The sequence below is a fragment of the Canis lupus genome, chromosome 25 (genome assembly GCF_011100685.1).
Source record: "Canis lupus familiaris isolate Mischka breed German Shepherd chromosome 25, alternate assembly UU_Cfam_GSD_1.0, whole genome shotgun sequence".
Lineage (NCBI taxonomy): Eukaryota > Metazoa > Chordata > Mammalia > Carnivora > Canidae > Canis > Canis lupus.
Window position 1 is genome coordinate 31,069,978 of NC_049246.1, and position 22,693 is coordinate 31,092,670.

At 46.7% G+C, this 22,693-nt stretch overlaps 1 protein-coding gene across 3 annotated transcripts in view; it reads right to left on the reverse strand.

Annotated features, from left to right (window-relative positions):
• Nucleotides 1–2,158: 2,158 nt before the first annotated feature.
• The window catches only part of DPYSL2 (dihydropyrimidinase like 2), a 137,925-nt gene continuing 117,390 nt past the window's right edge, over nucleotides 2,159–22,693 (reverse strand). For all 3 annotated transcript variants that reach the window (XM_038573761.1, XM_038573762.1, XM_038573763.1), the window contains exons 9-14: nucleotides 16,560–16,716; nucleotides 15,972–16,113; nucleotides 12,936–13,106; nucleotides 7,874–8,053; nucleotides 6,857–7,022; nucleotides 2,159–5,157 (exon numbers count right to left, since the gene is read on the reverse strand). In XM_038573761.1, the coding sequence (XP_038429689.1) occupies nucleotides 5,066–5,157; nucleotides 6,857–7,022; nucleotides 7,874–8,053; nucleotides 12,936–13,106; nucleotides 15,972–16,113; nucleotides 16,560–16,716 (908 nt within the window). In that variant the 3' untranslated portion in view covers nucleotides 2,159–5,065. The remainder of the gene's footprint in view (nucleotides 5,158–6,856; nucleotides 7,023–7,873; nucleotides 8,054–12,935; nucleotides 13,107–15,971; nucleotides 16,114–16,559; nucleotides 16,717–22,693) is intronic.

Here is a 22,693-nt window from a genome sequence, read left to right on the forward strand (position 1 = left end):
ACCTCATCAGTGGCACCATCAAAACTTATCCCAGTTGAGGAGAAAAGGATAAATCTGCTTTTTCATAAAGAATATGCATGCTATAGAAACTTGCCAGCAGATAGAACTTTCAATTCACAGCAACACTGGACAGAAACCCTTCCTGAAGGATATACATTCCACTTCACTTGTTTTTCCCAGATGCTTTAAAATCTGTCTTTGGAGGGACACCCAGGTGGCTCAATTGGTTAAGCCTCTGACTCTGGATTTCAGCTCAGGTAATGATCTCAGGGGGGTAATAGAGCCCTGCGTCGGGCTCCACGCTCAGCACAGAGTGTGCTTCTCTCTCTCTCTCTTTCCTTCTCCCTCCCTCTCTTGGCCCACCCCGCCCCTGCTCATGCTCCCTCACTCTAAAATAAATAATATTTTTTAAAATAATAAAACTGAGATGCCTGGGTGGTTCAGCAGTTGAGTGTCTGCCTTCAGCTCAGGGCGTGATCCCAGTCTCGGGATCGAGTCCCACATCGGGGCCCCTGCCTGGAGCCTGCTTCTCCCTCTGCCTGTGTCTCTTCCTCTCTCTCTCTCTGTCTCTTATGAATAAATAGCTTGTGTCTCTTCCTCTCTCTCTGTCTCTTATGAATAAATAAATAAAATTTAATAATAATAATAATAATAATAATAATAATAATAATAATAAAGTCTATCTTTGGATTATATCACACCACAGAAGAGCTCTAGACCTGGTTTCATTGTTTATCCATGTGGCACCCATGGGATTTTCTCTTCAGAGCACTTGCTCTGGCCACCCTACAATTCCCCTCAGATGGACCCATGCCTTCTCCCAGGGCCTACATGGGCCTCTCCAGACGGCAGACCTCACAGCCGGTGAGGACAGACTTGGGGTGGCTGTTTGCTAGGGATTGGGAAGCCCTACTGGAACATGGGGCCGAGTTGTCCACAGGCATGAGCAGGAGCACCTTCTTGGTGTAGGATGGAGCCAAGGTGGGAATAGGAGCATGGGTTTTGGGCCTGCAATTTCCATTGTTGTCACAGGTCCAATAAAGGTTAGGGTGAGCCTTTCTCCCTTCCCCTCTTGGACAGATTTGATTTTCCGGGATCATGGTGATCTGCTACCACATACAGCGAAGGCAGTAGAGCCAGCCCTAGATACACAACACTGGTGGTTCCAGGGGTCGCCAAGCCTTGCCAGTAGAGCTGAGGACCGATAATCTCGGTTTTCCTTCTGGACTAATGTACTTCTGGTAACTATAGATGTTTTATGGTCTTCTGGCCACGCTTCCCTTTTTTTTGTATTTGCTGCTGGAATGCTCAGAACTCGCTTCCACGTTTACAACCTCATGGCAGGTGTGTGGTACTAACCCCACTGAGGCCTTACCTTATTTTTCCTTCTCTCATTTCCCCCTTCACTCCAACACTCTGGTTTATAAAGCTTAGTTTAGTGTATATATTTTTGTAAACCACCTCATATCCTGTTTGGACAGGGCTGGATAGAAAACGAAAAGAAAGACTTCACCAATCACAGGGTGGGCTTGTGCAGGGGAGTCCCAAGCACACACTTACTTCAGTGTCTTCAGAACCAATATACCAGTGCCCCGTTACGGTAACTGTGAGAACCAAGCAGCCAGCCAGCTGGGGTTGGCATGGCTCTTGCCCCCAGTGTGCATTCCTGGCCCTTGTTCTGGGGGTGGAGAACACGTACTTTGTCCTGCTTTCCTGGGCCTCAGATGCAAGTCAACACACTTTCATCTCTTATTTTGTATGCCTCCTTATAGCTTGAAGATTTTCCAGGGTGAACCAGCTGTATGGATGCAGAGGGCACAGGGGTCACCACACCAACCTATATGGTCCCCCCCTAGACTCCCACTTCCAAACTTGTGTTTGCAACTTGATTCTGAAAGATATCCTGCCCTCTCTAGGGCAGGGTCTATGAAGGTGTGACACTCAGCTCTGCCACACAGTTCTGTTTGGCAATAGACCTCAGGGGCCTGGCCATAAGCTCAAAGCTGCCTATGAGTTTACAACATGTAGTGAAAACTCTTGACTTGGTGCCATCACCAAAGCCAGGCCATAGATGCCTGTGAATGTTTCAGGAAGGGAAGGTTCGGGTGGGTGAGGCCAAGCAACTGCCTCCTTGAACATCTCGACACAGACACGCCCCTGAAACAACCACATTTTGCTTTATTAGGCGTTCCATGGTAATATAACACAGAGTTCTTAAGGAATAATAAACACGAGACTTTTTTTTTTACCATAATTATTTTGCCATTAAGACAGTGGTTACAAAAAAAAAAAAAAAAAAAAAGGTACTCTCCTGGCTACACACATTATCAGCTTTAGCACTGAAAGTTCCTCCACTCATGGGTCACAATCACAATTCCAAGGATTAGAAACCATCTATTATTAAGTCCTACACTGTTTTAGAGCATCAAGTCACTGTAGTTATTCAGTTCGGAGACACTGTCCATTTATTTTAGCATTTACATATGACATTCATTTAACAGACACACAAAGCAAGCCAACAGGTAAACATGCTTACACAGCCTGCAGAAATCTTCAGGTTTCAAATGGTTTTAAGAAAACAATTAAAATAACCAAAATCACCATGACCTGGTACAGGAAAAACAGGAAGACTCAGTGAATACTAAAAGAGCTGCAAGTGTTTCTTAGAATTGAAACAAAAAAAAAATTTTTTTCCAACTTGTTCAAATTTCCTCTAAGTGCAGGTGAGAAAAAAGCAAATATATTAAGTTAACCAATTATTCTTTAAAAGTGCAATTTACTTTTAAAATAACAAATCAACAACAACAACAACAAAAAATAAACCCCAACCATAACCCCAAAGGCAAAATGTGTGGAGAGACTAGTGTAATGATGTGATCTACTTTTTTATGTTATGCTTTACAAAAGCAGATTTGGTTTGATAAAAGCCTGCATACGTTAACATTGCTTAAGAACCTGTAAACGCGTTTGGAAGGAAATGCAACACAAATCAGCAAAGACAGGGCCAGGAATGAAGGCAGCTAGCAGGAAGGGTCCCGGAAACAAGGGTAGGGATGTGGACACAGGGTCATCTGTGGTCTCTATGGGGGCCATACGTTTGATTTGTAAGATTCTTCTCCCCACAACAGCTGTGACTGGACATGTTGCTCATGCAACAAATTTTTTCCCCTTACAAGGTAAAATGGACTCAAAGTCCAGTTTCCCAAAGATTTTCTGAGTTCAGAAGGCCTTGCTATTTAGCATCACCCCCCCCCCCATATCTGTCGTCTTGCTTTTTGCGGTTTCAGTTCTTCAATTGAAGTCCAGAAGCAGGTGATTCTCCCTCTGATGTACTGTCAGAAGGTCAGCAGTAGCCTAACACTACGTCACAACGCCTACGTCATTCACATCACTTCATCCCATCATATAACCCTTTCTTCATCTGATGTCATCACAAGGGTGAGTATGGTATAATAAAATATTTTAAGAGAGACCACATTCATATACATTTTATTAGAGTATAATTATCCTGTTTTATTATCAGTTATTGTTGTTAACCTCCTACTGTGCCTTATAAATTAAAGTTTATCACAAGTACGTATGGGGGATAAAACAAGTTCAGTACTATTCGAGATCTCAGGTATCCACTGGGGGTCTTGGAATGTATCCCCCTGTGTGGAAGGGGGCACCACTGTACTGCATGGATAACTTCCAAAATAGTTGAACAAGAAAAAAATATTTTTTGTCCCGAAGCGAGAAGTCCCAGCATGCTCTGGAATCCCAAAAGACACACTAGGCTGGGAAACAGCAAGCCCCAGTGAGGGTCAGACTCCTCCCAGCTCAACATTGTGCTGGCGGCCGACTTGAGGCTGACTGGTTTGCTTGGGTCATGGGGGGCTCAATTTGCTGATTTGATGGGTGTCTTTCTTTAGCTACTTAGCATTGCATGGAGGAAAAACCTTATGTCCTATAACCTCAGGTTTCTTTCTGCAACATCTCAGTACTGTTTGAGGTTCTATTCTGAGCCCACAGGTGATAGTGTGGGTAGCTCAGCCTTCACTGCACCTGGAAGCATCCCAAAGTCAAACGCATATCCTGGTGGTGGTGGGTGGGTAGCACCAGTCGTGTACAGATTAGGACAGCATATTACTATGGTTGCAATGACAAAGCTCAAATTCTTCCAGGCAGGTTCTTATGACCACACTAAAACAGTAGACCCGGTCATCTGAGAGGACACTAGGGGACGGAGAGAAAAACACAGTCTCAGAGACAAGGGCTGAAGGAAACACAAAGAAAGGGACACACGTGAGAATATTCATGAATAAAAAAGCTAAAGAGAGAGAGCAGAAAAGATATTAAGAAAGGAGAAGAGAATCCTCAAAAAATGTGATCTGCAGCAAAATCTAGGCCAAAAAGAAAACCTGCCCTTTATCAACAGTTGACCCAGAAGACGATGGAATGCAGTGTGGCCATTTTGGAGCGTCTCAGGAGGGACAAGAGTTTGCCAACCACCCTGAAGCAGCTCGATGGTTACATAATTGCATCATTAGGATGTCCAGTTCAAACCCCTTGTATTAACATCGAAATAGGCTTCCCAATTTAGTATTAAAAACAAAAAACAAAAAAAAGACTCTCCCCCCGCCCCCACCCACCTTCTCCCCAGACCCACGAAGAAAACTTTTAAAAATTTAAAAAGAAAAAGGCAGCTCTGGGCAATTCACTTTATCTTCCTCCCCGCCCCCATGAAAAAGGAAGATGGTAACAAGTACAACAGAGGTTAGAGATGAAAAACGCCCTCGTTGTGATTTGCTTTGTTTCGCATGTCTGAGTGTTGGATGCAGTTCCGTGTATGGGGTTGGTGGATAGACTTGGGTGTGATATTCGTAGATGTATAGGGAAGTGGGTGGCAAAATCAGTGACTCCGGGTGAGGGACGGAGTGCAGGGCCCTAGAGGGGGCCCCATGAACTGGCTGCCCCACAGTAACTATCACAGGCTCTTAAAAAAAAAAAAAGGAAGGAAGGAAGTCTCAGAATGTCCTCAGGTGTCCCATCCCCCATCCCCACGTAGGCTGCGGGGCCAGGACCTCTAGCCCAGGCTGGTGATGTTGGCACGGCCACCAGGAGGAGCCACAATGCGCTGGGTGGTGCGGCGGGGAATGTTGTCATCAATTTGAGCACCTGCAGAGGAGACAGGAGTCCAGTCAAAAGCAGTCCTACCAGTTCCCCCCAGTTCTCGAGAGTTCCCAGGAGAAGGTTCCCACGAGGGAGTTCCCGCTTTAAACCAAAACAGCATAGGGGCACTTGGGTGGCTCAGTGGTCAAATGCCTAGGTCTCTGCCCCTCTCTCTCTCTGTCTCTCATGAATAAATAAAATCTTTAAAAATAAATAAAAATAAACAAATAGCACAGCCCAGGAGAAAAAGGGCCAGGCCCATACCATGTACCTTATCCCTCTCTCAAAACCTCACTGCAAGTTTAAACTCCAAAAAAGGGACTGGCTTAAAATAGCCAAAGAAATCACCCACCCTGTAAAGCAGTCTTTGCAGAAGCTGGTTGGCTCCCTTGTTTGAAAGAGTAAAACTATACGTAAAAATAACACTATTTCATCTTTTGCCCAAGACTACATCCTGCCCCTTTCTTCATTAGTCAGACCCAGGGTGGCTTTTCTGAAGGCCTGAACAGCCTTCTCCGCCACATTCTACTCCCCTAACTCTGCACCTCTGCTGTCTAATCAAGAGTAAGAGCAATGATGCTTCCTTAGGTTGGAATGGCCTGGTCAGATAAAAAAAGAAAAAAGAAAAAAGAAAAAAGAAAGAAGAAAGAAGAAAGAAGAAAAAAAAAAGAAAAAGAAAAAGAAAAAAGCACAGACATTATTATGCTCATTTCATTTTCTGACAAAAGTAAAATTTTTAAAACTGGTAGGGGCGCCTGGGTGGCTCAGTTGGTTTAGCCTCCTACTCTCGGTTTCGACTCAGGTCATCACCTTAGGGTGGTGAGATGGAGCCCTGTGTGGGGCTCCGTGCTCAGCAGGGAGTGTGCATAAGATTCTTTCTCCCTCTGCCCCTCCTCAATTTTTTAAATAATTAAATTTTTTTTGAAAATTGGTAATGCCTATATACATACTGGGTAGCTTTCTGAAAACCAGTATATCTGACAAGAAAAAAAATCTATCAGATTAACTGTTTCTTTAACGTGCCATAGAGATTTGGATACATATCTATGGCACAGAGAGCTTGAAAAGTAGGTTTCTAGCCATGGGCCACATGGAGGACTGGAAGTTTCAAGTAAGGAAGCCTTAAAATCTGGACCTTTTGCTCTCACCTTCCCTGACATCACATTTTATCCACACAAACAACTCACAACTATCAAATGGCTCTGTTGTAAGCATTTCACATGTACGTTAACTCATTTAATCCTCCGACAGCCCCATGAGGTAGCTACTACTCTTATGCCCATTCTATAGACAAGGGGACTGAGGCAGAGCCGCATGTGGCTACAGAGTTGAGCTATTCAAACTCCAGACTCCATAAGCTGAACCATTACAATATACCACATGCACGGGGGCAAAGAGAATTCAGAAATACAATACCCTTTTTTAGAACGGACACAAGACTTTGGAGAAACGCCCTCTTACTATACCAGGTTGTATATAAATACACAGAGAACATGCATCATAACATCATATGTGATGTAAACTCCTGTCAAGATTCTGAAACCCAACTGGTCATTGGTATGAGTTACGTCTCTGGGGATATTCATATTTCTCATGAAGATCATTCCTTTCCAGTTCTGCCCCTTTAACAAAATCAATTCTTGACTTGCCTGCTCCATGAGCAGGAACCCTGCAGAACCAGGCCCTACCCAAACCATAACCGTACCAGACAAGCTGAATCCAGACTGGTGCAGGTTCCGGACAGGTGGGGCCTGCTGCTTGGCAGGAGACGTCTTAGCCGAGGAGGCCGGAGTGACTGTCTTGGGTGTCACAGACACCTCACACACAGGTCCGTCGTACAGGCCACGAGGAACCCCTCTCAGCTCTGCCAGCTGCAAAACACAAGAGCCCCTTGACTCCTGCTGCGTTCGCAGAGGACATCTCCCTGGCAACCCTCCGAATGGGGAAGGAGTGGCAGTCAGGACGGGCCTGTGAGATGTTCGGAAAAAGGGTTCCCCTTATGGACACATAGAGCAGGGACAGATGTCAGCGAGGAGCCAGCCCCCACCACTCCAGGCCAACATTCTCAGAAGACAGACCATGGGTACTAGTTACCTTAAAAACTAATATTTCTTACCATCTTTCCCCCATAGCACTTTAACTTATACCCAAGGCCAAAACTCCAAACATACTGTGAAGAGATTTGGTCTCACATTCAAGATCTGGCCCCCAGTTTTCTTTTCAATCTCACTCTCTTTAATTCCCTCACAGTTCCATCCAATCTCTGCCTCACAGTCCCAAGTACCAGTGCTATACCATGCCCAGAATGCACTATATGTCTTCCATAATCATGGCATTCTAATTCCCTTGTGTACCCCCCTTTGGCTTTTCAAACTCCTACTTAACCTTCAAAACCCAACTCAAAGGGCCCTCTTCCCATGACACTTCAGCCTAGGACTCCAGAGCAATGGCCATGGCTGCCTCCTCTGAACCTCACTTTACACTTCTCATCACAGGATATGCCACACTCTTTACTTCATTTCTGGGGCTGGCTATGGGCATACCTGACTCATCCACTGGTATTCTGAACTCCAGAAATAAAAAAATCATGTATCCCTTATTCCTGACCTACCCCCTCCCTCCATGTCCACCTCATTATTCTAACTCAAAGTGCCTAGTAAACATTTATGGAACTGAACTTAACCCATGATAAAGACAATTTGTAAGGATCGAAGCTACTCACTCTGCTCCTCGCCTTGATACGCTTGTAAACAAAATCAGGGAAAGGCTTCCGGGGGATGTAGCGCCCAGAGCCTTCGGTAACATGAAGGGTGCCATCCTCCAGAACGATCTTCCCCTGGCTGATGACCACCAGTGGAGAGCCACGGCACTCCATGCCCTCGAAGATGTTGTACTCGAGGGCCTAGGAAGAGACAATACGTAAACATTAGCATACACTCTGCCCAAGATCACACAGACAAAAGAAAGGCCCAGAGACTGAAGTCCCTGTCCTGACTGGCCACTCCAGCAGGCACTTAATGTCTCGGTCTTGATTTCCCTGTCTAGAATACAGAATAGTCTTTCCTGCCTCTCAAAAACTTTGGGGAAAGAGAGCTAAACAGGAACATTGTATGGAAAAGCATGAGGGTTTGGAAATGCTAAACAAATATAAAGGAAATGATTCCTCATATTAGCAGCACCTCTATCCTCACTGATTCAAGCCCCCATCAAGTTAAAATCCAAAGGCCTTCTCTGACCAAGTTCTAAATTTCTTTCTTCCTTTTTTTTTTTTTTTTTTTAAAGATTTTACTTATTTATTCAGGAGAGACAGAGAGAGGCAGAGACACAGGCAGAGGGAGAAGCAGGCTCCATGCAGGAGCCTGATGTGGGACTTGATCCCAGAACTCTGAGATCACATCCTGAGCAGAAGGCAGATGCTCAACCACTGAGCCACCCAGGTGTCCCCGAGTTCTAAATTTCATTGCAAAATGCACCATCCATGAGCAGATCTTCCCATTGGATTTCCTGGTTTTCCAATCGGTTTTTTTTTTTAAGATTTTATTTATTTATTTGACACAGAGAGAAAGACCATAAGCAAGGGGAGTGACTGGCAGAGGTAAAGGGAGAAGCAGACTCTCCACTAAGCAGAGAGCCCAATGTGGGGCTCGATCCCTGGACCCTAACATCAAGACCTGATCCGGAGGCAGACCCTTAATCGATTGAGCCACCCAGTCACCCTGTTGTTTTTCCAATCTGTTAGCCATGTGATTCAACAGCAATCCCTGAATGAAAAAGACTGAGGGAACTCGAGGCATGCCTTCAATAAAATGTTTGAAGTCCAGTTAACATCCAGACTATGCAGCTATCCCTTTAGCTTCAAGCTTTGCAAAGTGACCCAGCTGGGCGACCTCTTGGAAAACAGGCAGGATCAGGGATCCCCGGGTGGCTCAGCGGTTTAGTGCCTGCCTTGGGCCCAGGGCGTGATCCTAGAGTCCTGGGATCAGGTCCGACGTCGGGCTCCCTGCATGGGGCCTGCTTCTCCCTCTGCCTGTGTCTCTGCCTCTTTCCCTCTATCTGTATATGTCATGAATAAATAAATAAAATTAAAAAAAAAAAGAAAAGAAAACAGGCAGATTCTTCACATGCATGTGAGTCTGCTGTTGCAGAGGAAGGTAACAGAAAAGAGGAGGCGCTACTCCACGTGCCACAGCCCCATCCTACAGCTTCAGCTCACCCCTTGCTACTTCCCCAGCTTTCATGATGCCTCACTTCTTCCTGCCTGCCCTGTTCATGGGCACAAATGGCTGTGGCTGGAGGATGAAGAGGGAGCCCTCACCATACAAAGCAGCTTGGCTTTCTGGGGAAAGTCAGACAGGTTAACAGTACCAGAGAAGAGTCTGTGAACAGAGAGCTGATAGGGTACAGTATGGCTCAGGAGAACATTTCTGCCTGACGTAGTGGCTCAGAAGGCAGGGGAAGCCCCAGGTTGGCTTAACAGCTCACATTCAGTATCAGAATGCAGTGATGTTGATTGAAAATGGCAATGAAGGACACCTGGGTGGCTCAGTGGTTGAGTGTCTGCTTTGGCTCAGGTCATGATCCCGGGGTCCCAGGATCAAGTCCCGCATCAGGCTCCTTGCAAGGAGTCTGCTTCTCCTTCTGCCTATGTTTCTGCCTCTCTGTGTCCCTCATGAATAAAGAAATAAAATCTTAAAAAAAAAAAAAAAGAAAAGAAAAAGAAAACTGCAATGAAGGACTGTTGGCACTGCTCTGAGCCTCAAAAAGAATCCTGTAGAAGCTCCCCAAGGAACGAGGCAGAGAGGCACCAGGGGGATCAGAGGGGATCCCACACATTCATTCCAGGACCAAAGCATGTGTCCTCAAGTCTGTGACTATCTTCCATCATTTTAAAGACACTCCTCCCTGGAATCAGTATGTGTCTCACAACAATGGAGCTGAGCAACCCCTTGTCAGTCCACATGGAACAGAGCTCTCTGCCAGTGGGATCGAGCTCTGCTTTTCCCACTGGCCTGGGGGATTACCACACTGAGGCCATTTTACATGAATTGCTCAGCTTGACATTTCTCTAGACCACTCTGGCAGGAGGAGTTCAGATCGCCAGCAACCTGCAGGAGTACCAGCTTGCAGCTCATCTTCTCAGGAGCTGTTTTTGCCTGCTCGGCCCCCAATGCTGATGTTGAGACACACAAGATTCTTTGTCCCCCCCTTTCTCCAGGGCAGACTCACCTCATGGTTATCCTATGCGAAGCACAGGCAAGCCCTAGGTAGCAGAGTGTACTTTGGAAAGGAGTCTCATAGTAGACTCAGATTCGTGTGTTTTCTTTCATGGTAGTGAATGAACGCAGGGAATAGCTTCAAATCAAAGGCATCTCAGATTTGGTGAAATCTAGGAGTTGTGCGTGGAACCCTGAGCCAATCATTTGAATCCTGCCTCAGAACCACAGGTTCTCCAACTGCCTCTCTCCCAAGGCTTATGTGAACATGACAACACAAAACCAACATACATCTGTAGATCACCAAGTCTGAATCCTGTCATCTCCAAAGTGACCTTTACAGGGTGTACGTCATCCTGAGGGCATCAAGCCCCAGCTCTTCCGTGTCACTCCATAGCTAAGTATCTACACTCTACAAGCTCCTCTTGCACCCTACTGGAGGACTGGAGACCACTTGGGACAAATCCACCCTGGGTTTGTATCCCAGGTCGGCCACACCCCAGCTGTGACTTTGGACAAGTCCCTTACACATCTGAGACTCAGCTCCTCACCTACCAGGGTTTATAAAGCCTACCCTGTAGGAATGATGCCAAGACTCAATGAAATAAAATGAACAAAAGCATCCAGCACGGTACTTGGCCCAGAGTAGGCACTTAAGAAATGTTCGCTCATCCACTGTCTGGTTTTTTATTGTCGTTTCACAATAAGACTGCGAGCTCTTCAGTGACAAAGCCATCATAAGATGCATATGTTGAGTTTAATCGCTTGTAAAGGACAGATCACAAATGCCTAAAAGGGCTCTGAGCCATTCCCCATTTTTAAAAGATGGGAGGAACCAGCCCCATGACTCTATGTGACTTTAAATGAACGAGCCCATTGGTCAGATCACAGCTCAGGGTATACAGAATCAACTTTCTATCAAACCGTGAGGCAGTGAGGCGTCGTTGTTCACCAGGTATAGACATTTTTAACCTACATCCAGCCCTGGCTCTCTGAAATTACTCATCTGGCTGGATGCCTGAAAAACCCAAGCAGAGGCTTAGCAGCAGGGCTCAGTAATAGTTAGCTAAATGCTCCAAATTAAAGCTAATTAGCCCAGTGGTATGAAACACTGTATTACGCAGGGAAAACCTCTCATTTGTATTTTCCTGGATGATTAATGCTGCACAAATGTGTTTAGTGTGGACTCTTTGAATCAGGTGAGGACAGAACAGAGGTACTTTCTTTACACGGGGTTGCCTGGACGTAAAGGTAGGGCAGTGCTTTTGCTCTGGAAAGGTTTGGCAATGATGTGTGAAGGGCAGAATGTCTTCTTGAATCATCTCTCCTTCACGTCCTCTCTTCGGCCTGGAAAGGGCTCCACATGTAAACTCCCTAGCTGGGTCATCCACAACTTAAATAATGAGTCCAACTCACGCATCACCTCTGTAGAAGGGGCCACAAGGGAAGGGGAGCATTCCCTCCAGGTAAGCCTGGCCAAGAGGCTACATATGCAGTGTGGCAGGGAAGGACCTTGGACAATCTGGGGTTCTAATTCTGGCTCTACCACAAAGTAGCTATATAATGTCAAACTGGTCACGTAAGCTCTTGAAGCTTCCATTTACAATCTTCGCACTAAGTAACTGGGGTAAATGGAGCCATCTCTTTACTGAGAAGGCCATGTAAAGAGTAAATGGGGCTGTGTTGTTAATACATATGAACAGGTAGGTTCACCGGGCAGGACCTTAGGAGCTCTGCCCATAGGGGCCATTCTGAGACCCCAAGAGTTGTGATCTAAGTTACAAGTAGGTGTGGCTGGGGACGCCTGGGTGGCTCAGTGGTTAAGCGTCTGCCTTTGGCTATTTGTGATCCTGGGATCCTGGGATCCTGAGATCCTGGGATCAAGTTCCACATCAGGCTCCCCATGGGAAGCCTGCTTCTCCCTCTGCCTATGTCTCTGCCTCTCTCTCTATGCCTCTCATGAATAAATTTTTAAAATCTTAAAAAAAAAAAAAAAAGGGTAGGTGTGGCTGTAATGCTATGCTGCGAAGCTAAGTCAGCCAGTGAGGAAGAAGGAAAAAAGTCAACTCAAAGTCAATTCATTCCTTTAGGACCACCAAGAGCATCTGTCACTGAGGTTTCTGTCCTGAAACACTGACATGAGAAAGCAGTGGCTTAAAAGAATAAAAGTGCCCAGTGGGCACCTCAGGAGTGGATATCTGAATGTTCGTTGTGGGTCCCTTGTGGCCAGCACCGCCATGAAAGGTGCTGCACCCAACCATTCACATAGGATGGCGCCTGACTTCTAGAAGCTTCTGATGTCCTGGCATAACTTTGGAGGCTCTGAAGGTCTACAAAGACCTCTACCTATAAAGAACTCCAAAACGCTGAGAAGGGTTAACATTCTTATTGTCCTGACCAGAGAGAGATAAGATAGCTACTATTTTTTTCAGCAAACCTCAAGTTACAACATACCCTGGGGGAAGTTCATTCCTATCACAACAAGCTCTTTCTGGGGACTCTCCCTGCCTCAATCCCTTTCTGGGACTATAATTCGTTGGGGACTGGGTCCATGCAATTAACTGGACTTACGCTGTTGTGGGTCTTGGCAGAGATGGTTTTAACGCTGTCGGGATCCCAGATAACCAGGTCAGCATCGGATCCCACAGCAATGCGGCCCTTCCGAGGGTAAAGGTTGAAGACTTTGGCTGCATTGGTGCTGGTCACGGCCACAAACTGGTTCTCATCCATCTTCCCAGTGACCTGAAGAGTGTGACACATACCCCAAAAGCAAGTTAAAAAGTTGAAGGGTGGAATACAACTTAGCGAAAATAGAAACACGCTTTGGAAACACACAACAATTTGCATGGATTTTAAGGGCATTGCGCACAGTGAAAGAACCAATCTCAAAAGGCCACATACCATATGACTCTATTTAATAATCTCATTCTCAAAAAAACGAAGATACAGAGATGGAGGACAGATGAGGGGCGAGGTGGAGACTCCTCCAGGGGTCAAGGGTCAGTGTGACAATCACAGGGCCTCACAAAGGGGGTCCTTGTGGTGATGGAGGAAATCTGTGTCTTGACCGTAGTGGTGGTTACATGAATCACATATGGCAAAATGACACAGAATCATACACACGCCTTGCACCACTGTCACTCCGTGGGCTTTGATATGGTGCCAGAATTATGCATTGGTGAGAACAGATGAACTATACACAGGACCCCTCTTTGTCTTTGTTAACTTCCTCTGAATCTATAATTGTTTCCAAGTGAAAAGTTCAGAGCCCTTCAGGAAACATCGTTTGGCCCAAATGACTGTGCTTTTCAAAACCACAGGCACAGCCCTAGGTCTCCAGTCTAGGACACCTAGAGGTCCCAAGGTCATGTCTGGGTGTCCACAGCATGCCATAGGTGCCAGTCCCAGTCTCCTCACATCCTTCCCTGCTGTCTCTCGTCTCTACCACTTGTCCTCCTCTTCCCTTTAAATATAGAATCTGGGGCAGCCCGGGTGGCTCAGCGGTTTAGCGCTGCCTTCAGCCCAGAGCATGATCCTGGAGACCCGGGATCGAGTCCCGTGTCGGGCTTCCTGCATGGAGCCTGCTTCTCCCTCTCCTGTGTCTCTGCACCCCACCCCCCTCTCTCTGTATTAAATAAATAAATAAATAAATAAATAAATAAATAAATAAATAAATACATACATACATACATACATACATACATACAGAATCTGAGGAAATGACTGCCTGTCTGTAGGCAACCCACTCTAAAGGTAGTAGAAAAATGAGCAAAGAAAATGAGCAAGTATTAAGAGAGTGAGAAATACAAACAGCCAATAAGGACGTGAAAAAAATTCATTTTAATCAGTAATTGGAGAGAGTAAATGTAAAACAAATTCACCAGCCAGATCAGCAATACTTCTATTTTGCTGATATAATACCAATTTGGACCTCAAAGAAGACAATGTCATGCACGGCTGGCAGCATAGAAATTGGTACAATCTTTCTAGAAGGAATTTAGACGATATATAGCAATAGCCTTAAACATATACACACCCTTTGACCTATGAATACCACTTCTAGAAATTTCTTCTACAACCACAGTTAAAGATCTGTCCAAGGATGTTTACAGAAGATGTTCATCTCAGAAAAAAAAAAAAATCAGAAATAACATAAACGTTCCAAGAGTTACAAATCCAGGGTTAAGATGGAATCTTCAGCTACTAAAGACCAAGTTTTTCAAGTATACTTAAGGATATGGAGACTTTTCAGGATATACTGTTTCAATAAAATGGGCCACAAAATAGTATAGATAATGCCAGTGCTTCTTACACACTCACACACATACATGTCATAGACATACGTGTGCTCTTGGACTGGCAAAAACTGGGAAGACATTTGCCAAAAGGTTCATTGCAGTTATCTGAAAGATGGTGTGAAATGAGTGGTTTTTACTTCCTTATTCTTTTTGGAATGAGATTATATTGTTCCCATAATCTAAAAAAAAATCATTAAGAACCAGAAAATCTGTTCTGTTACTACATTTTAAAAATATTTTTATTTATTTGAGACAGAAAGAGAGAGCGCAAACGAGCCCGGTGGACAAGAGGGGCAGAGGGAGAGAGAGAAGCAGACTCCCCACTAAGCAGGAAGTCCAACGTGGGGCTTGATCCCAGGACTCTGGGATCATGACCTGAGCCGAAGGCAGACGTTTAACTGAACAACCGAAGCACTCCTGCTACTATGCTTAAAACACTGAAAATGAGGGGCAGCCCGGGTGGCTCAGCGGTTTAGCGCCGCCTTTGGCCTAGGGCCTGATTCTGGAGACCCGGGATCGAGTCCCACGTCGGGCTCCCTGCATGGAGCCTGCTTCTCCCTCTCCCTGTGTCTCTGCCTCTCTCTCTCTGTGTGTCTCTCATGAATAAATAAATAAAATCTTATTTAAAAAAAAAAAAATCACTGAAAATGAGGGACACCTAGGTGGCTCAGAGGTTGAGCATCTGCCTTTGGCTCAGGGGCATCATCCCAGTCCCAGGATCAAGTCCCACATTGGGCTACCTGCGGGGAGCCTGCTTCTCCTTCTGCCTGTGTCTCTGCCTCTCTCTCTCGGTGTCGCTCATGAATAAATAAATAAAATCTTTCAAAAAACAAAACACTGAAAATGAAAAATCCCAAAGGACCCCTGAAAGGTCAATATACGTTCAAAGCAGGGTTCCCAGAAGCCTGCAGTGGGCAGAAATGCCAGCTCCAGAGAGCCCTAAAAGACAGTTTGAAGGAAACAGAATCCATTCCCCAAACTAACAGATTGACTGAGACTGTCACCAGGTTGCTAAGTTTTTTCCTGACTGATCAAAAAAGTCCTATTTTAAAAAGTCTCTGGGTTTGTTTGTTTTCAGCTTCCATTGATCCACAGATGACAACAGTAAGAAATACATATAGTATTTAGGAGGAAATGACCTATAAGCAGTGGTGTTGGATTCCCAAACCTAAAAAGTACTATCACGCAAGGACCAGCTTCTAGAGTTTTCTCAACTACCATTTCAAGGCCTACATGAGACCCACGACCATCAGACAGGGAGGCAGGGGCAAACTGACACGAGTCCATGAGCAAGGCCCCTGCTCCTTACCACAGCCTTATCCCAGATAACGGACATCCGCTCCTCGGTGCCATTGGTGCCTTCGGGGATCAGGGTGAAATTGTCCTTTCCTACAGCCTTCTGGGCCGTGTTGAATGTACAATGGGCACTGCCAGTGACCTGAAGATCTCCGCTGGAAGGAAAACACACAACTGGTTTTTAACTCATCTTCGACTTCAAATCACTTTGGACATTTTTTTTTTTTTTTCATTTTCTAGGCCACTGAAAGCTCTTGAAATAGCCTATCCTTCCCCCTACCCCTGCCAGGAGATAGGAAATTCAGGAGGAAACTTCAATATAATGCTGCATGTCTAAACCCACTTTGTGAGGTATCTTATCTTACAGTGAGACTGCACCCCAGTGGAACCCTTTTGATACCTCATCCCCGCTGCCTGGCTTTCAAGACGGCCCAGGTTTTTATCTGAAAGTTCCCAGCAGAACAACATCAGAGCCATAATTCCCTGTTCTCGCTTAGTGATCTGAATTTGGAAAACAAAGGTCTCTCTGTTTGCAAGCCTGCTTGTGCCCACCAGGCTGTACCTTGAGAATGGGGAGCGCAAGCAAGTCGCCAAGACTCACCAGGACAGCAAGGAGTTCAGAAAGTCCGGAGTGGTCGGGTCAGGGCTCAGGGGTGGGGAGGTGACAAAAGCAGCGGCCTTGGCCCAGTTCTTGCTCCAGTAGTGGGAGCCATCAGTTCCCAAGCTGGCGGTGATGGGCTCCCCATACACCACGGTTCCTGACAAACAGAAAACCAAGGCTAAGTACAATGCAACCGGGGAAGGAAACCACCCTGGTGGGAGTCGCTACCCACCTGGCAGCAGGCCACACACTCTCCCCACTCTCCTGGAAGGAGGCACCAGCATCCTCTCACAGGTGACGACACCGATGGCCAGATACCACCAGCCAAAGTCACCAGTCCAACATGTGCTCCCTAAGATTCCACCTGGAGCCCCGCTCTTCGACCCCAATACACACTTCCACCTCTGACACTGCTGATCCCCACGTCTACTAAACAATCTCCCACTCACACTGCATTCAAATGCCCACTCCCAAATGCTGTCTGAACTCTTATATTGGGGTGACCTCAAGCTTAACCTCATTGCTCACCAAACGCTTTCCCTTTTCTCCCAACATTGCCCAGCACCTTTGCACTTGCCCATTCTGGCTCCTGGGCTGCAAGAGAAGTTACACATGACAGCAGTGGGCTGAAGCATTCGGGAACTCATCTACAGCCCTCCAGGTAGGTCTGAGGGACAGCCTGGATCTCTGATGGCAGCTGTCCCCAAGAGCCACCAGCAGCACTGCCGATAGAAGACTGAGAAATGAAGGGTCCTGCATGGTTATACCACCGGGATGTCAGTGTTTCCAGAAGCTTAGTCTAAGTTAACACATCATCCGAGAATGTCAATTCCCTGATGCTCACTCAAATCGTGTCTGCTGCAACCCAGAAAATCCGGAGTCATAATGCCACTGGAATGCCAGTGCTTCAATCCCTTAAACACATCCTTCCCTGGCCACCCCACACATCTTCCCTTCCATCGGGCCTCTTCCTTTCTCCCCAGCCCATTCTGACAGAGCCTCTCAGTTGGAGTTCAGATGTACTTTTGCTTTCTCCTCGTTCTTCCCCACCCCTCTGCTCACTCCCCAGGATACCTCCAGAGTGATCTTCCCATGCCTTTCTCTTGCAGTAACTCCTCCTAAGCAGCCCTTCTGCCTTCAAAAATTGAAACAAACTCGACACAGAAGCATCTGATGCCCTTCATCATCCAGCTTCCTACCAAAGTTCATCTCTTCCTCAACATCATCCACAACTGGGGCATCTGGGTGGCTCAGTGGTTGAGCATCTGCCTTTGGCTGCCCTCGTGATCCGGGGGTCCTGGGATCAAGTCCTGCATTGGGCTTCCTGCAGGGAGCCTGCTTGTCCCTCTGCCTATGCCTTTGCCTACCTCTCTGGGTCTCCCATTAATAAATAAAATTTTAAAATTTAAAAAAAAAAATTAAAAAAAAATCATTCACAACTCATCCAGTTCTCCCCTCCAATACCCAACGATTACCCAGTTTTGAATTTTTTTTATTCTCCACCTGATGGGAGAATTCTAGAAGAAAGTGAGCCCGCCCACACACAGTAGGCATTCAGTAAGTGTGTCACACTGATGAAAGGGTGTGATACTTCATTAGCCGAGGGCATCAGGGCTGGAATTTGACCTCAGCCAGCCTTCACCACCACCAGGAATGCACCTCTCCAGTCTCCTCCCTTGTGCACAGGGCTGACCACTCCCCTAGTGGTTCACCCAAGGGATCCCTCTTCTCCAAACACAGGGTCCTCGAGGCCAAACACTTCCCAGTCAGGAATGCACCTCCTCTCCTTTCCCCAGCCTCTTTCAAGGACTTAGCTCTTGATAATACACCCCAACACCCTCCCCTGTTGCTCTAGAGCTGGCTCCTCCCAGGCGCCCCCCTCCAGCCTCAGGAATTTCACAAAGGAGCCTCTCTCCAGCCAGGGAGTGTTAAGAGGCCAGGGCAGGCAGCTCACTTGGAGGAAATCAGAAAAAATCCCCAGGCAGGAGGGTGAGCTCCAGAATCTCCAGGACCCCCGGGGAAGCCTCACACAGCAGGACACCCCCAGGCAGAAAAGAGCCAATGCTCAGAATCACCTGAAGGGCTCCTGAGTTCCTGACCCACTCAAAGTCTCCCAGAGCAGGATGCAGTCCCAGGAGCCAGTTGGGCGGCTACACAAACTGCTCCAGTTCATCCCAAAGTGGAAAAACAAGGCATAATGAGAAGGCCTTAGCTGCTGCCAGGGCCATTTATAAATGCAGATGGGTGAGCAGAGCAGCGCTGGGCCTCCCTCTCCGGATCTCATAGGACCCCCGGGCTCCCAGCTTTTGGTTTGCACATCAGCAGGACCCAGCTGAGCTGACGAGAGCTCTTCTGACCCAGCCAAGCCTGGAGGTCCCACTACTGCCACACAAAGGGGAGGTCTCCCTAGAGAGCCAAGAGAAACAAAGGATCTGTCACCCCAAAGGTTTCCTGGTTCTGTGGACATGAATAGGGTCGAGAGAGTGGAACTGCTCAGAGAAAAAGAGTGGTTAGACTGTCTCTGAAGATCCGTGGGCAAGCATAAACACTTCCCTGATTTTCCTGTCATTTGCTATGGGTCATCTTCTCCCTGAAGCTGCTCTTCAGTCCTGCCTTTGGAAACTTTAGAACAAGGAGGATCTGGTTCCTGGAACAACATCCTGGATCCCACGAGTGTGAGTGCCCTTGACTGTGGCCTTCATCTCACTCTGCAAAATACAGCTCAGATTGCGGGGGTGGGTTAGGGGGTTCCCCATTCGCTCTGTGCTTGGGAACACACACCTCACTGCAAAGGAATGAACCCAGCCTGCAGCCCCCGGAAAGCCCAGAACTGGGTCAGAGCTCCAAGGCCATTGCAGACCAGAACCTGACTCCTGAGGCCGAAGCTGAACTAAGATGGGGATCCTGGAGGAAGAGGCATCTTGTGGCTCATTTCTGCTTTGTCCTCTTCAAATTCCAAGGGATTCAGAGGTCCTTGCTGGCTTTTAGGTGATTTCTTTTCTTTAGCCCCCCAAAGACAGGGCAGGAGTTAAACCATCCTGTGGAAGCCTCTACCTCCAGGGACATGTGGGATCACAACTCGGGGGGGCGGGGGGGCCCGGCTCTGCTCCCAGCACCTTCCCAAGGCATCTCTCCCATTTTATAAACACTATACTGGAGGGAGCCGTGGATGAGCTTTCGGACCTCAGTCAGGCCACCCCAGACACCACTAAACTGTGTGCCATAAAGAATTACCGATAATAATAATAATAAAACATGAAATAAGCTGAAATGGCCTTTACATACTCCTCTAAACACACTGCTGACTCTTTCTTGGCGGCAATTAGACCTTTGTGATTTTTTTCTCTAGGCAAAGTCTAAACTGAAGGATGTGACCCCGAGCCAGCCTTTGGCAGGCTCTCCAGGATGGCCGGGAACTGAAGGGCCCTGGGGGGTGGTGTTTATTCACCACGAGCCTGAGTGCATTCATGAAGAATAAATGCAAGGCTCGGGTTTAGAAATGTTTGACAGCTCCCAGCTCTGACAGTTAAGTCATTTCCCATGAACGAGAAGGAGAACAAATTCAGAGTAGAAACAATGGAAAACCATGTATGTAGATTTCAAAACGCAGCCACAAAAGCACAGTAAAAAACCAACTGGGACACACGCGCGCGCACACACACACACACACACACACAAACACAATTACACTCTCCTCTCAAGAGAGCCCAAGGCCAGAATTCCATAACCTAGGGCCTATCCATAGATAAACCTGTCAGATAACCAAGAGTGGTTCCAAAGGAAGAGAATTGTAAGTTTCCTGAACTGGTTCTGGGGTTTCTAGAAATTACCACTCTAATTTGATTTGATTTAAAGACACTAATGCTGGGACACCGGGGTGGCTCAGTGGTTGACGTCTGCCTTTGGCTCAGGGAGTGATACCAGGGTCCTGGGATCGAGTCCCACATGGGCTCCCTGCAGGGAGCCTGCTTCTCCCTCTGCCTGTGTCTCTGCTTCTCTCTCTCTCTCTCTCTCTCTCTGTCTCTCATGAATAAATAAATAAAATCTTAAAAAATAAAAATGTTTTTATTTTTCTAAAAAACAAAGGCACTAATGCCTCTATTCCTAGTAGTAAAGAGAGGTCATGGCGTGTTGGGGCAATAGAGATGCACAAAATATCGACCACTAGATACTCCAATCAAATACTTCTCTTAAGAGGCTAAATCTGGGTTGACCATGGCTTTGATTCCTTAGGACATTTCTGTCCAACTGAGTATAATCAAGATTGGCTGGTTGTTCCTAATCATGCTAGACAAAGTGAGGAAAGAAAAGGAGTCCAGGGATTCAAACTCCCAGCCCAAGTGCTATAGAAATGATCGGAAGGGTTCCATATCTGTCCTGAAAGAGAGCCTTATCTCTAGGAATCTTGGAGTTTAAATGGCTGAAAACCAAACCCAGAGTCTCATCCTGCAAGCCAGCTGTACTATGACACACTGAACTCACAACCTGGCAAGGGCACTGACTGGGAAGGAAGTCTGCCTCCAGATAGCCTTCGGGCTCAGGCCACAGCACTGACTCCTCCCTGAGGCTCCAGGCCTGCCCACCCTGCGGAATCAGACGTGAGAGCACCCACAACCACTGAGCCAATTCTTTAAGAGCAGCAATCAATCTCCTTCTCTCTCTCCCCCTCTCTCTTCTTACCCCCCCCCTTCGCCCTCCCTCTCTCTATATATAGGCTCTGTTTCTCTGAAGAGCCTTAACCCAGATTTTGGTGAGATTTTACAACATTCCCAAGCCAATCCATATGCCCCTCTTTGGGTTCAAGATAGTGAGGTTGTGCATTAGCTTAATGCTAAGGCTTCATCCCCAAGTTGGGGTGGTCCTTGCAAGCCCCATGAACACAGTTTTCTCATTACGCCAGAGTCATTCTAGTTGACCCACGGGACATAGAAAGTACTGGCTCCAGTTTGGGTTCTCAGGGTTTATAACATCCCTCGGCAGTCACCAGCCGTTCTAAACATTTCTGCATCTGAGTTACGGGGGTGAGGCGAGGAGGAGGACGGAGAAGAATGTCCGTCAGACGTCAGATGAGGTTATCAGGCACTGCCTACATGCTACCATTCGTATGCAGAAGGTACCAGCAGCCACAGTAGATTTCATTCATGAACAAAGTATAGTCTGAGGGAACTCATTCTAGACAAATCCTCACCTTTAATGGAAAGAGAGGTGGCCAAATGTCTGGAACCATGGGCTGGATGATCTGGGGCAAGATATTTATTTTCTGCACTTTAATTTCTCTTCCGTGAAATTTGCCTGACCAACATTGGGACATCTGGGTGGCTCAGCTGTCGAGAGTCTGCCTTTGGCTCAAGGGGTGATTCCAGGTCTGGGGATCAAGTTCCACACTGAGCTCCCTATGAGGAGCCTGCTTCTCTCTCTGGCTATATCTCTGCCTCTCTGTGTCTCTCATGAATCAACAAATAAAATCTTTTAAAAAATAAAAATAAAAAATAAACTGACCAACATCTAAGTTGTTTTGAAGAGTAAAAATTGCCTAAAATATTCTTTTCCTGGGTGTGTCTTCATGGCCTTGTCTGCAGAGTGGGGGGTGATGACACATGGTCCTGCTGACTGGCACAGCACGAGGGGACAGCACGAGCAACGCAGTCTCTCCAGGAAGATGGTATGTGGTTGTGGTGGGTCAAATGTGCATAGAAAATATTCACATTGAAATTCACCTCACATCCTTGGTAGCCTATACATCCTATTTTAGATTGAGGACCAACATGTTTCTAGGTGGGGAGGCACAAAGACATTAATAAGATATAAAATCATGATCTTCCAATTGCTCCCATTTGTAAGAAATGTTGAGTCTCCTTATGCAGCCTGACCTCCGAGACAGGTGGGGTGTACATCTATATATGGTGGCTCTTTCCTCTGTGCTCTAACCCTACTGGGCTTGCACCTCTTTTCTAACATTGACCATTTGCCATTGTGACTTTCTATCCAAGTGTCCCGCCCCTATGAGTGAAGGAGCTGAGGGCTAGGACTATGTCTCATCTCCAGCACAAAGGCCTGAAGTATCACATAATAAAAGTTTGCTGAATAGGGATCCCTGGGTGGCGCAGCGGTTTGGTGCCTGCCTTTGGCCCAGG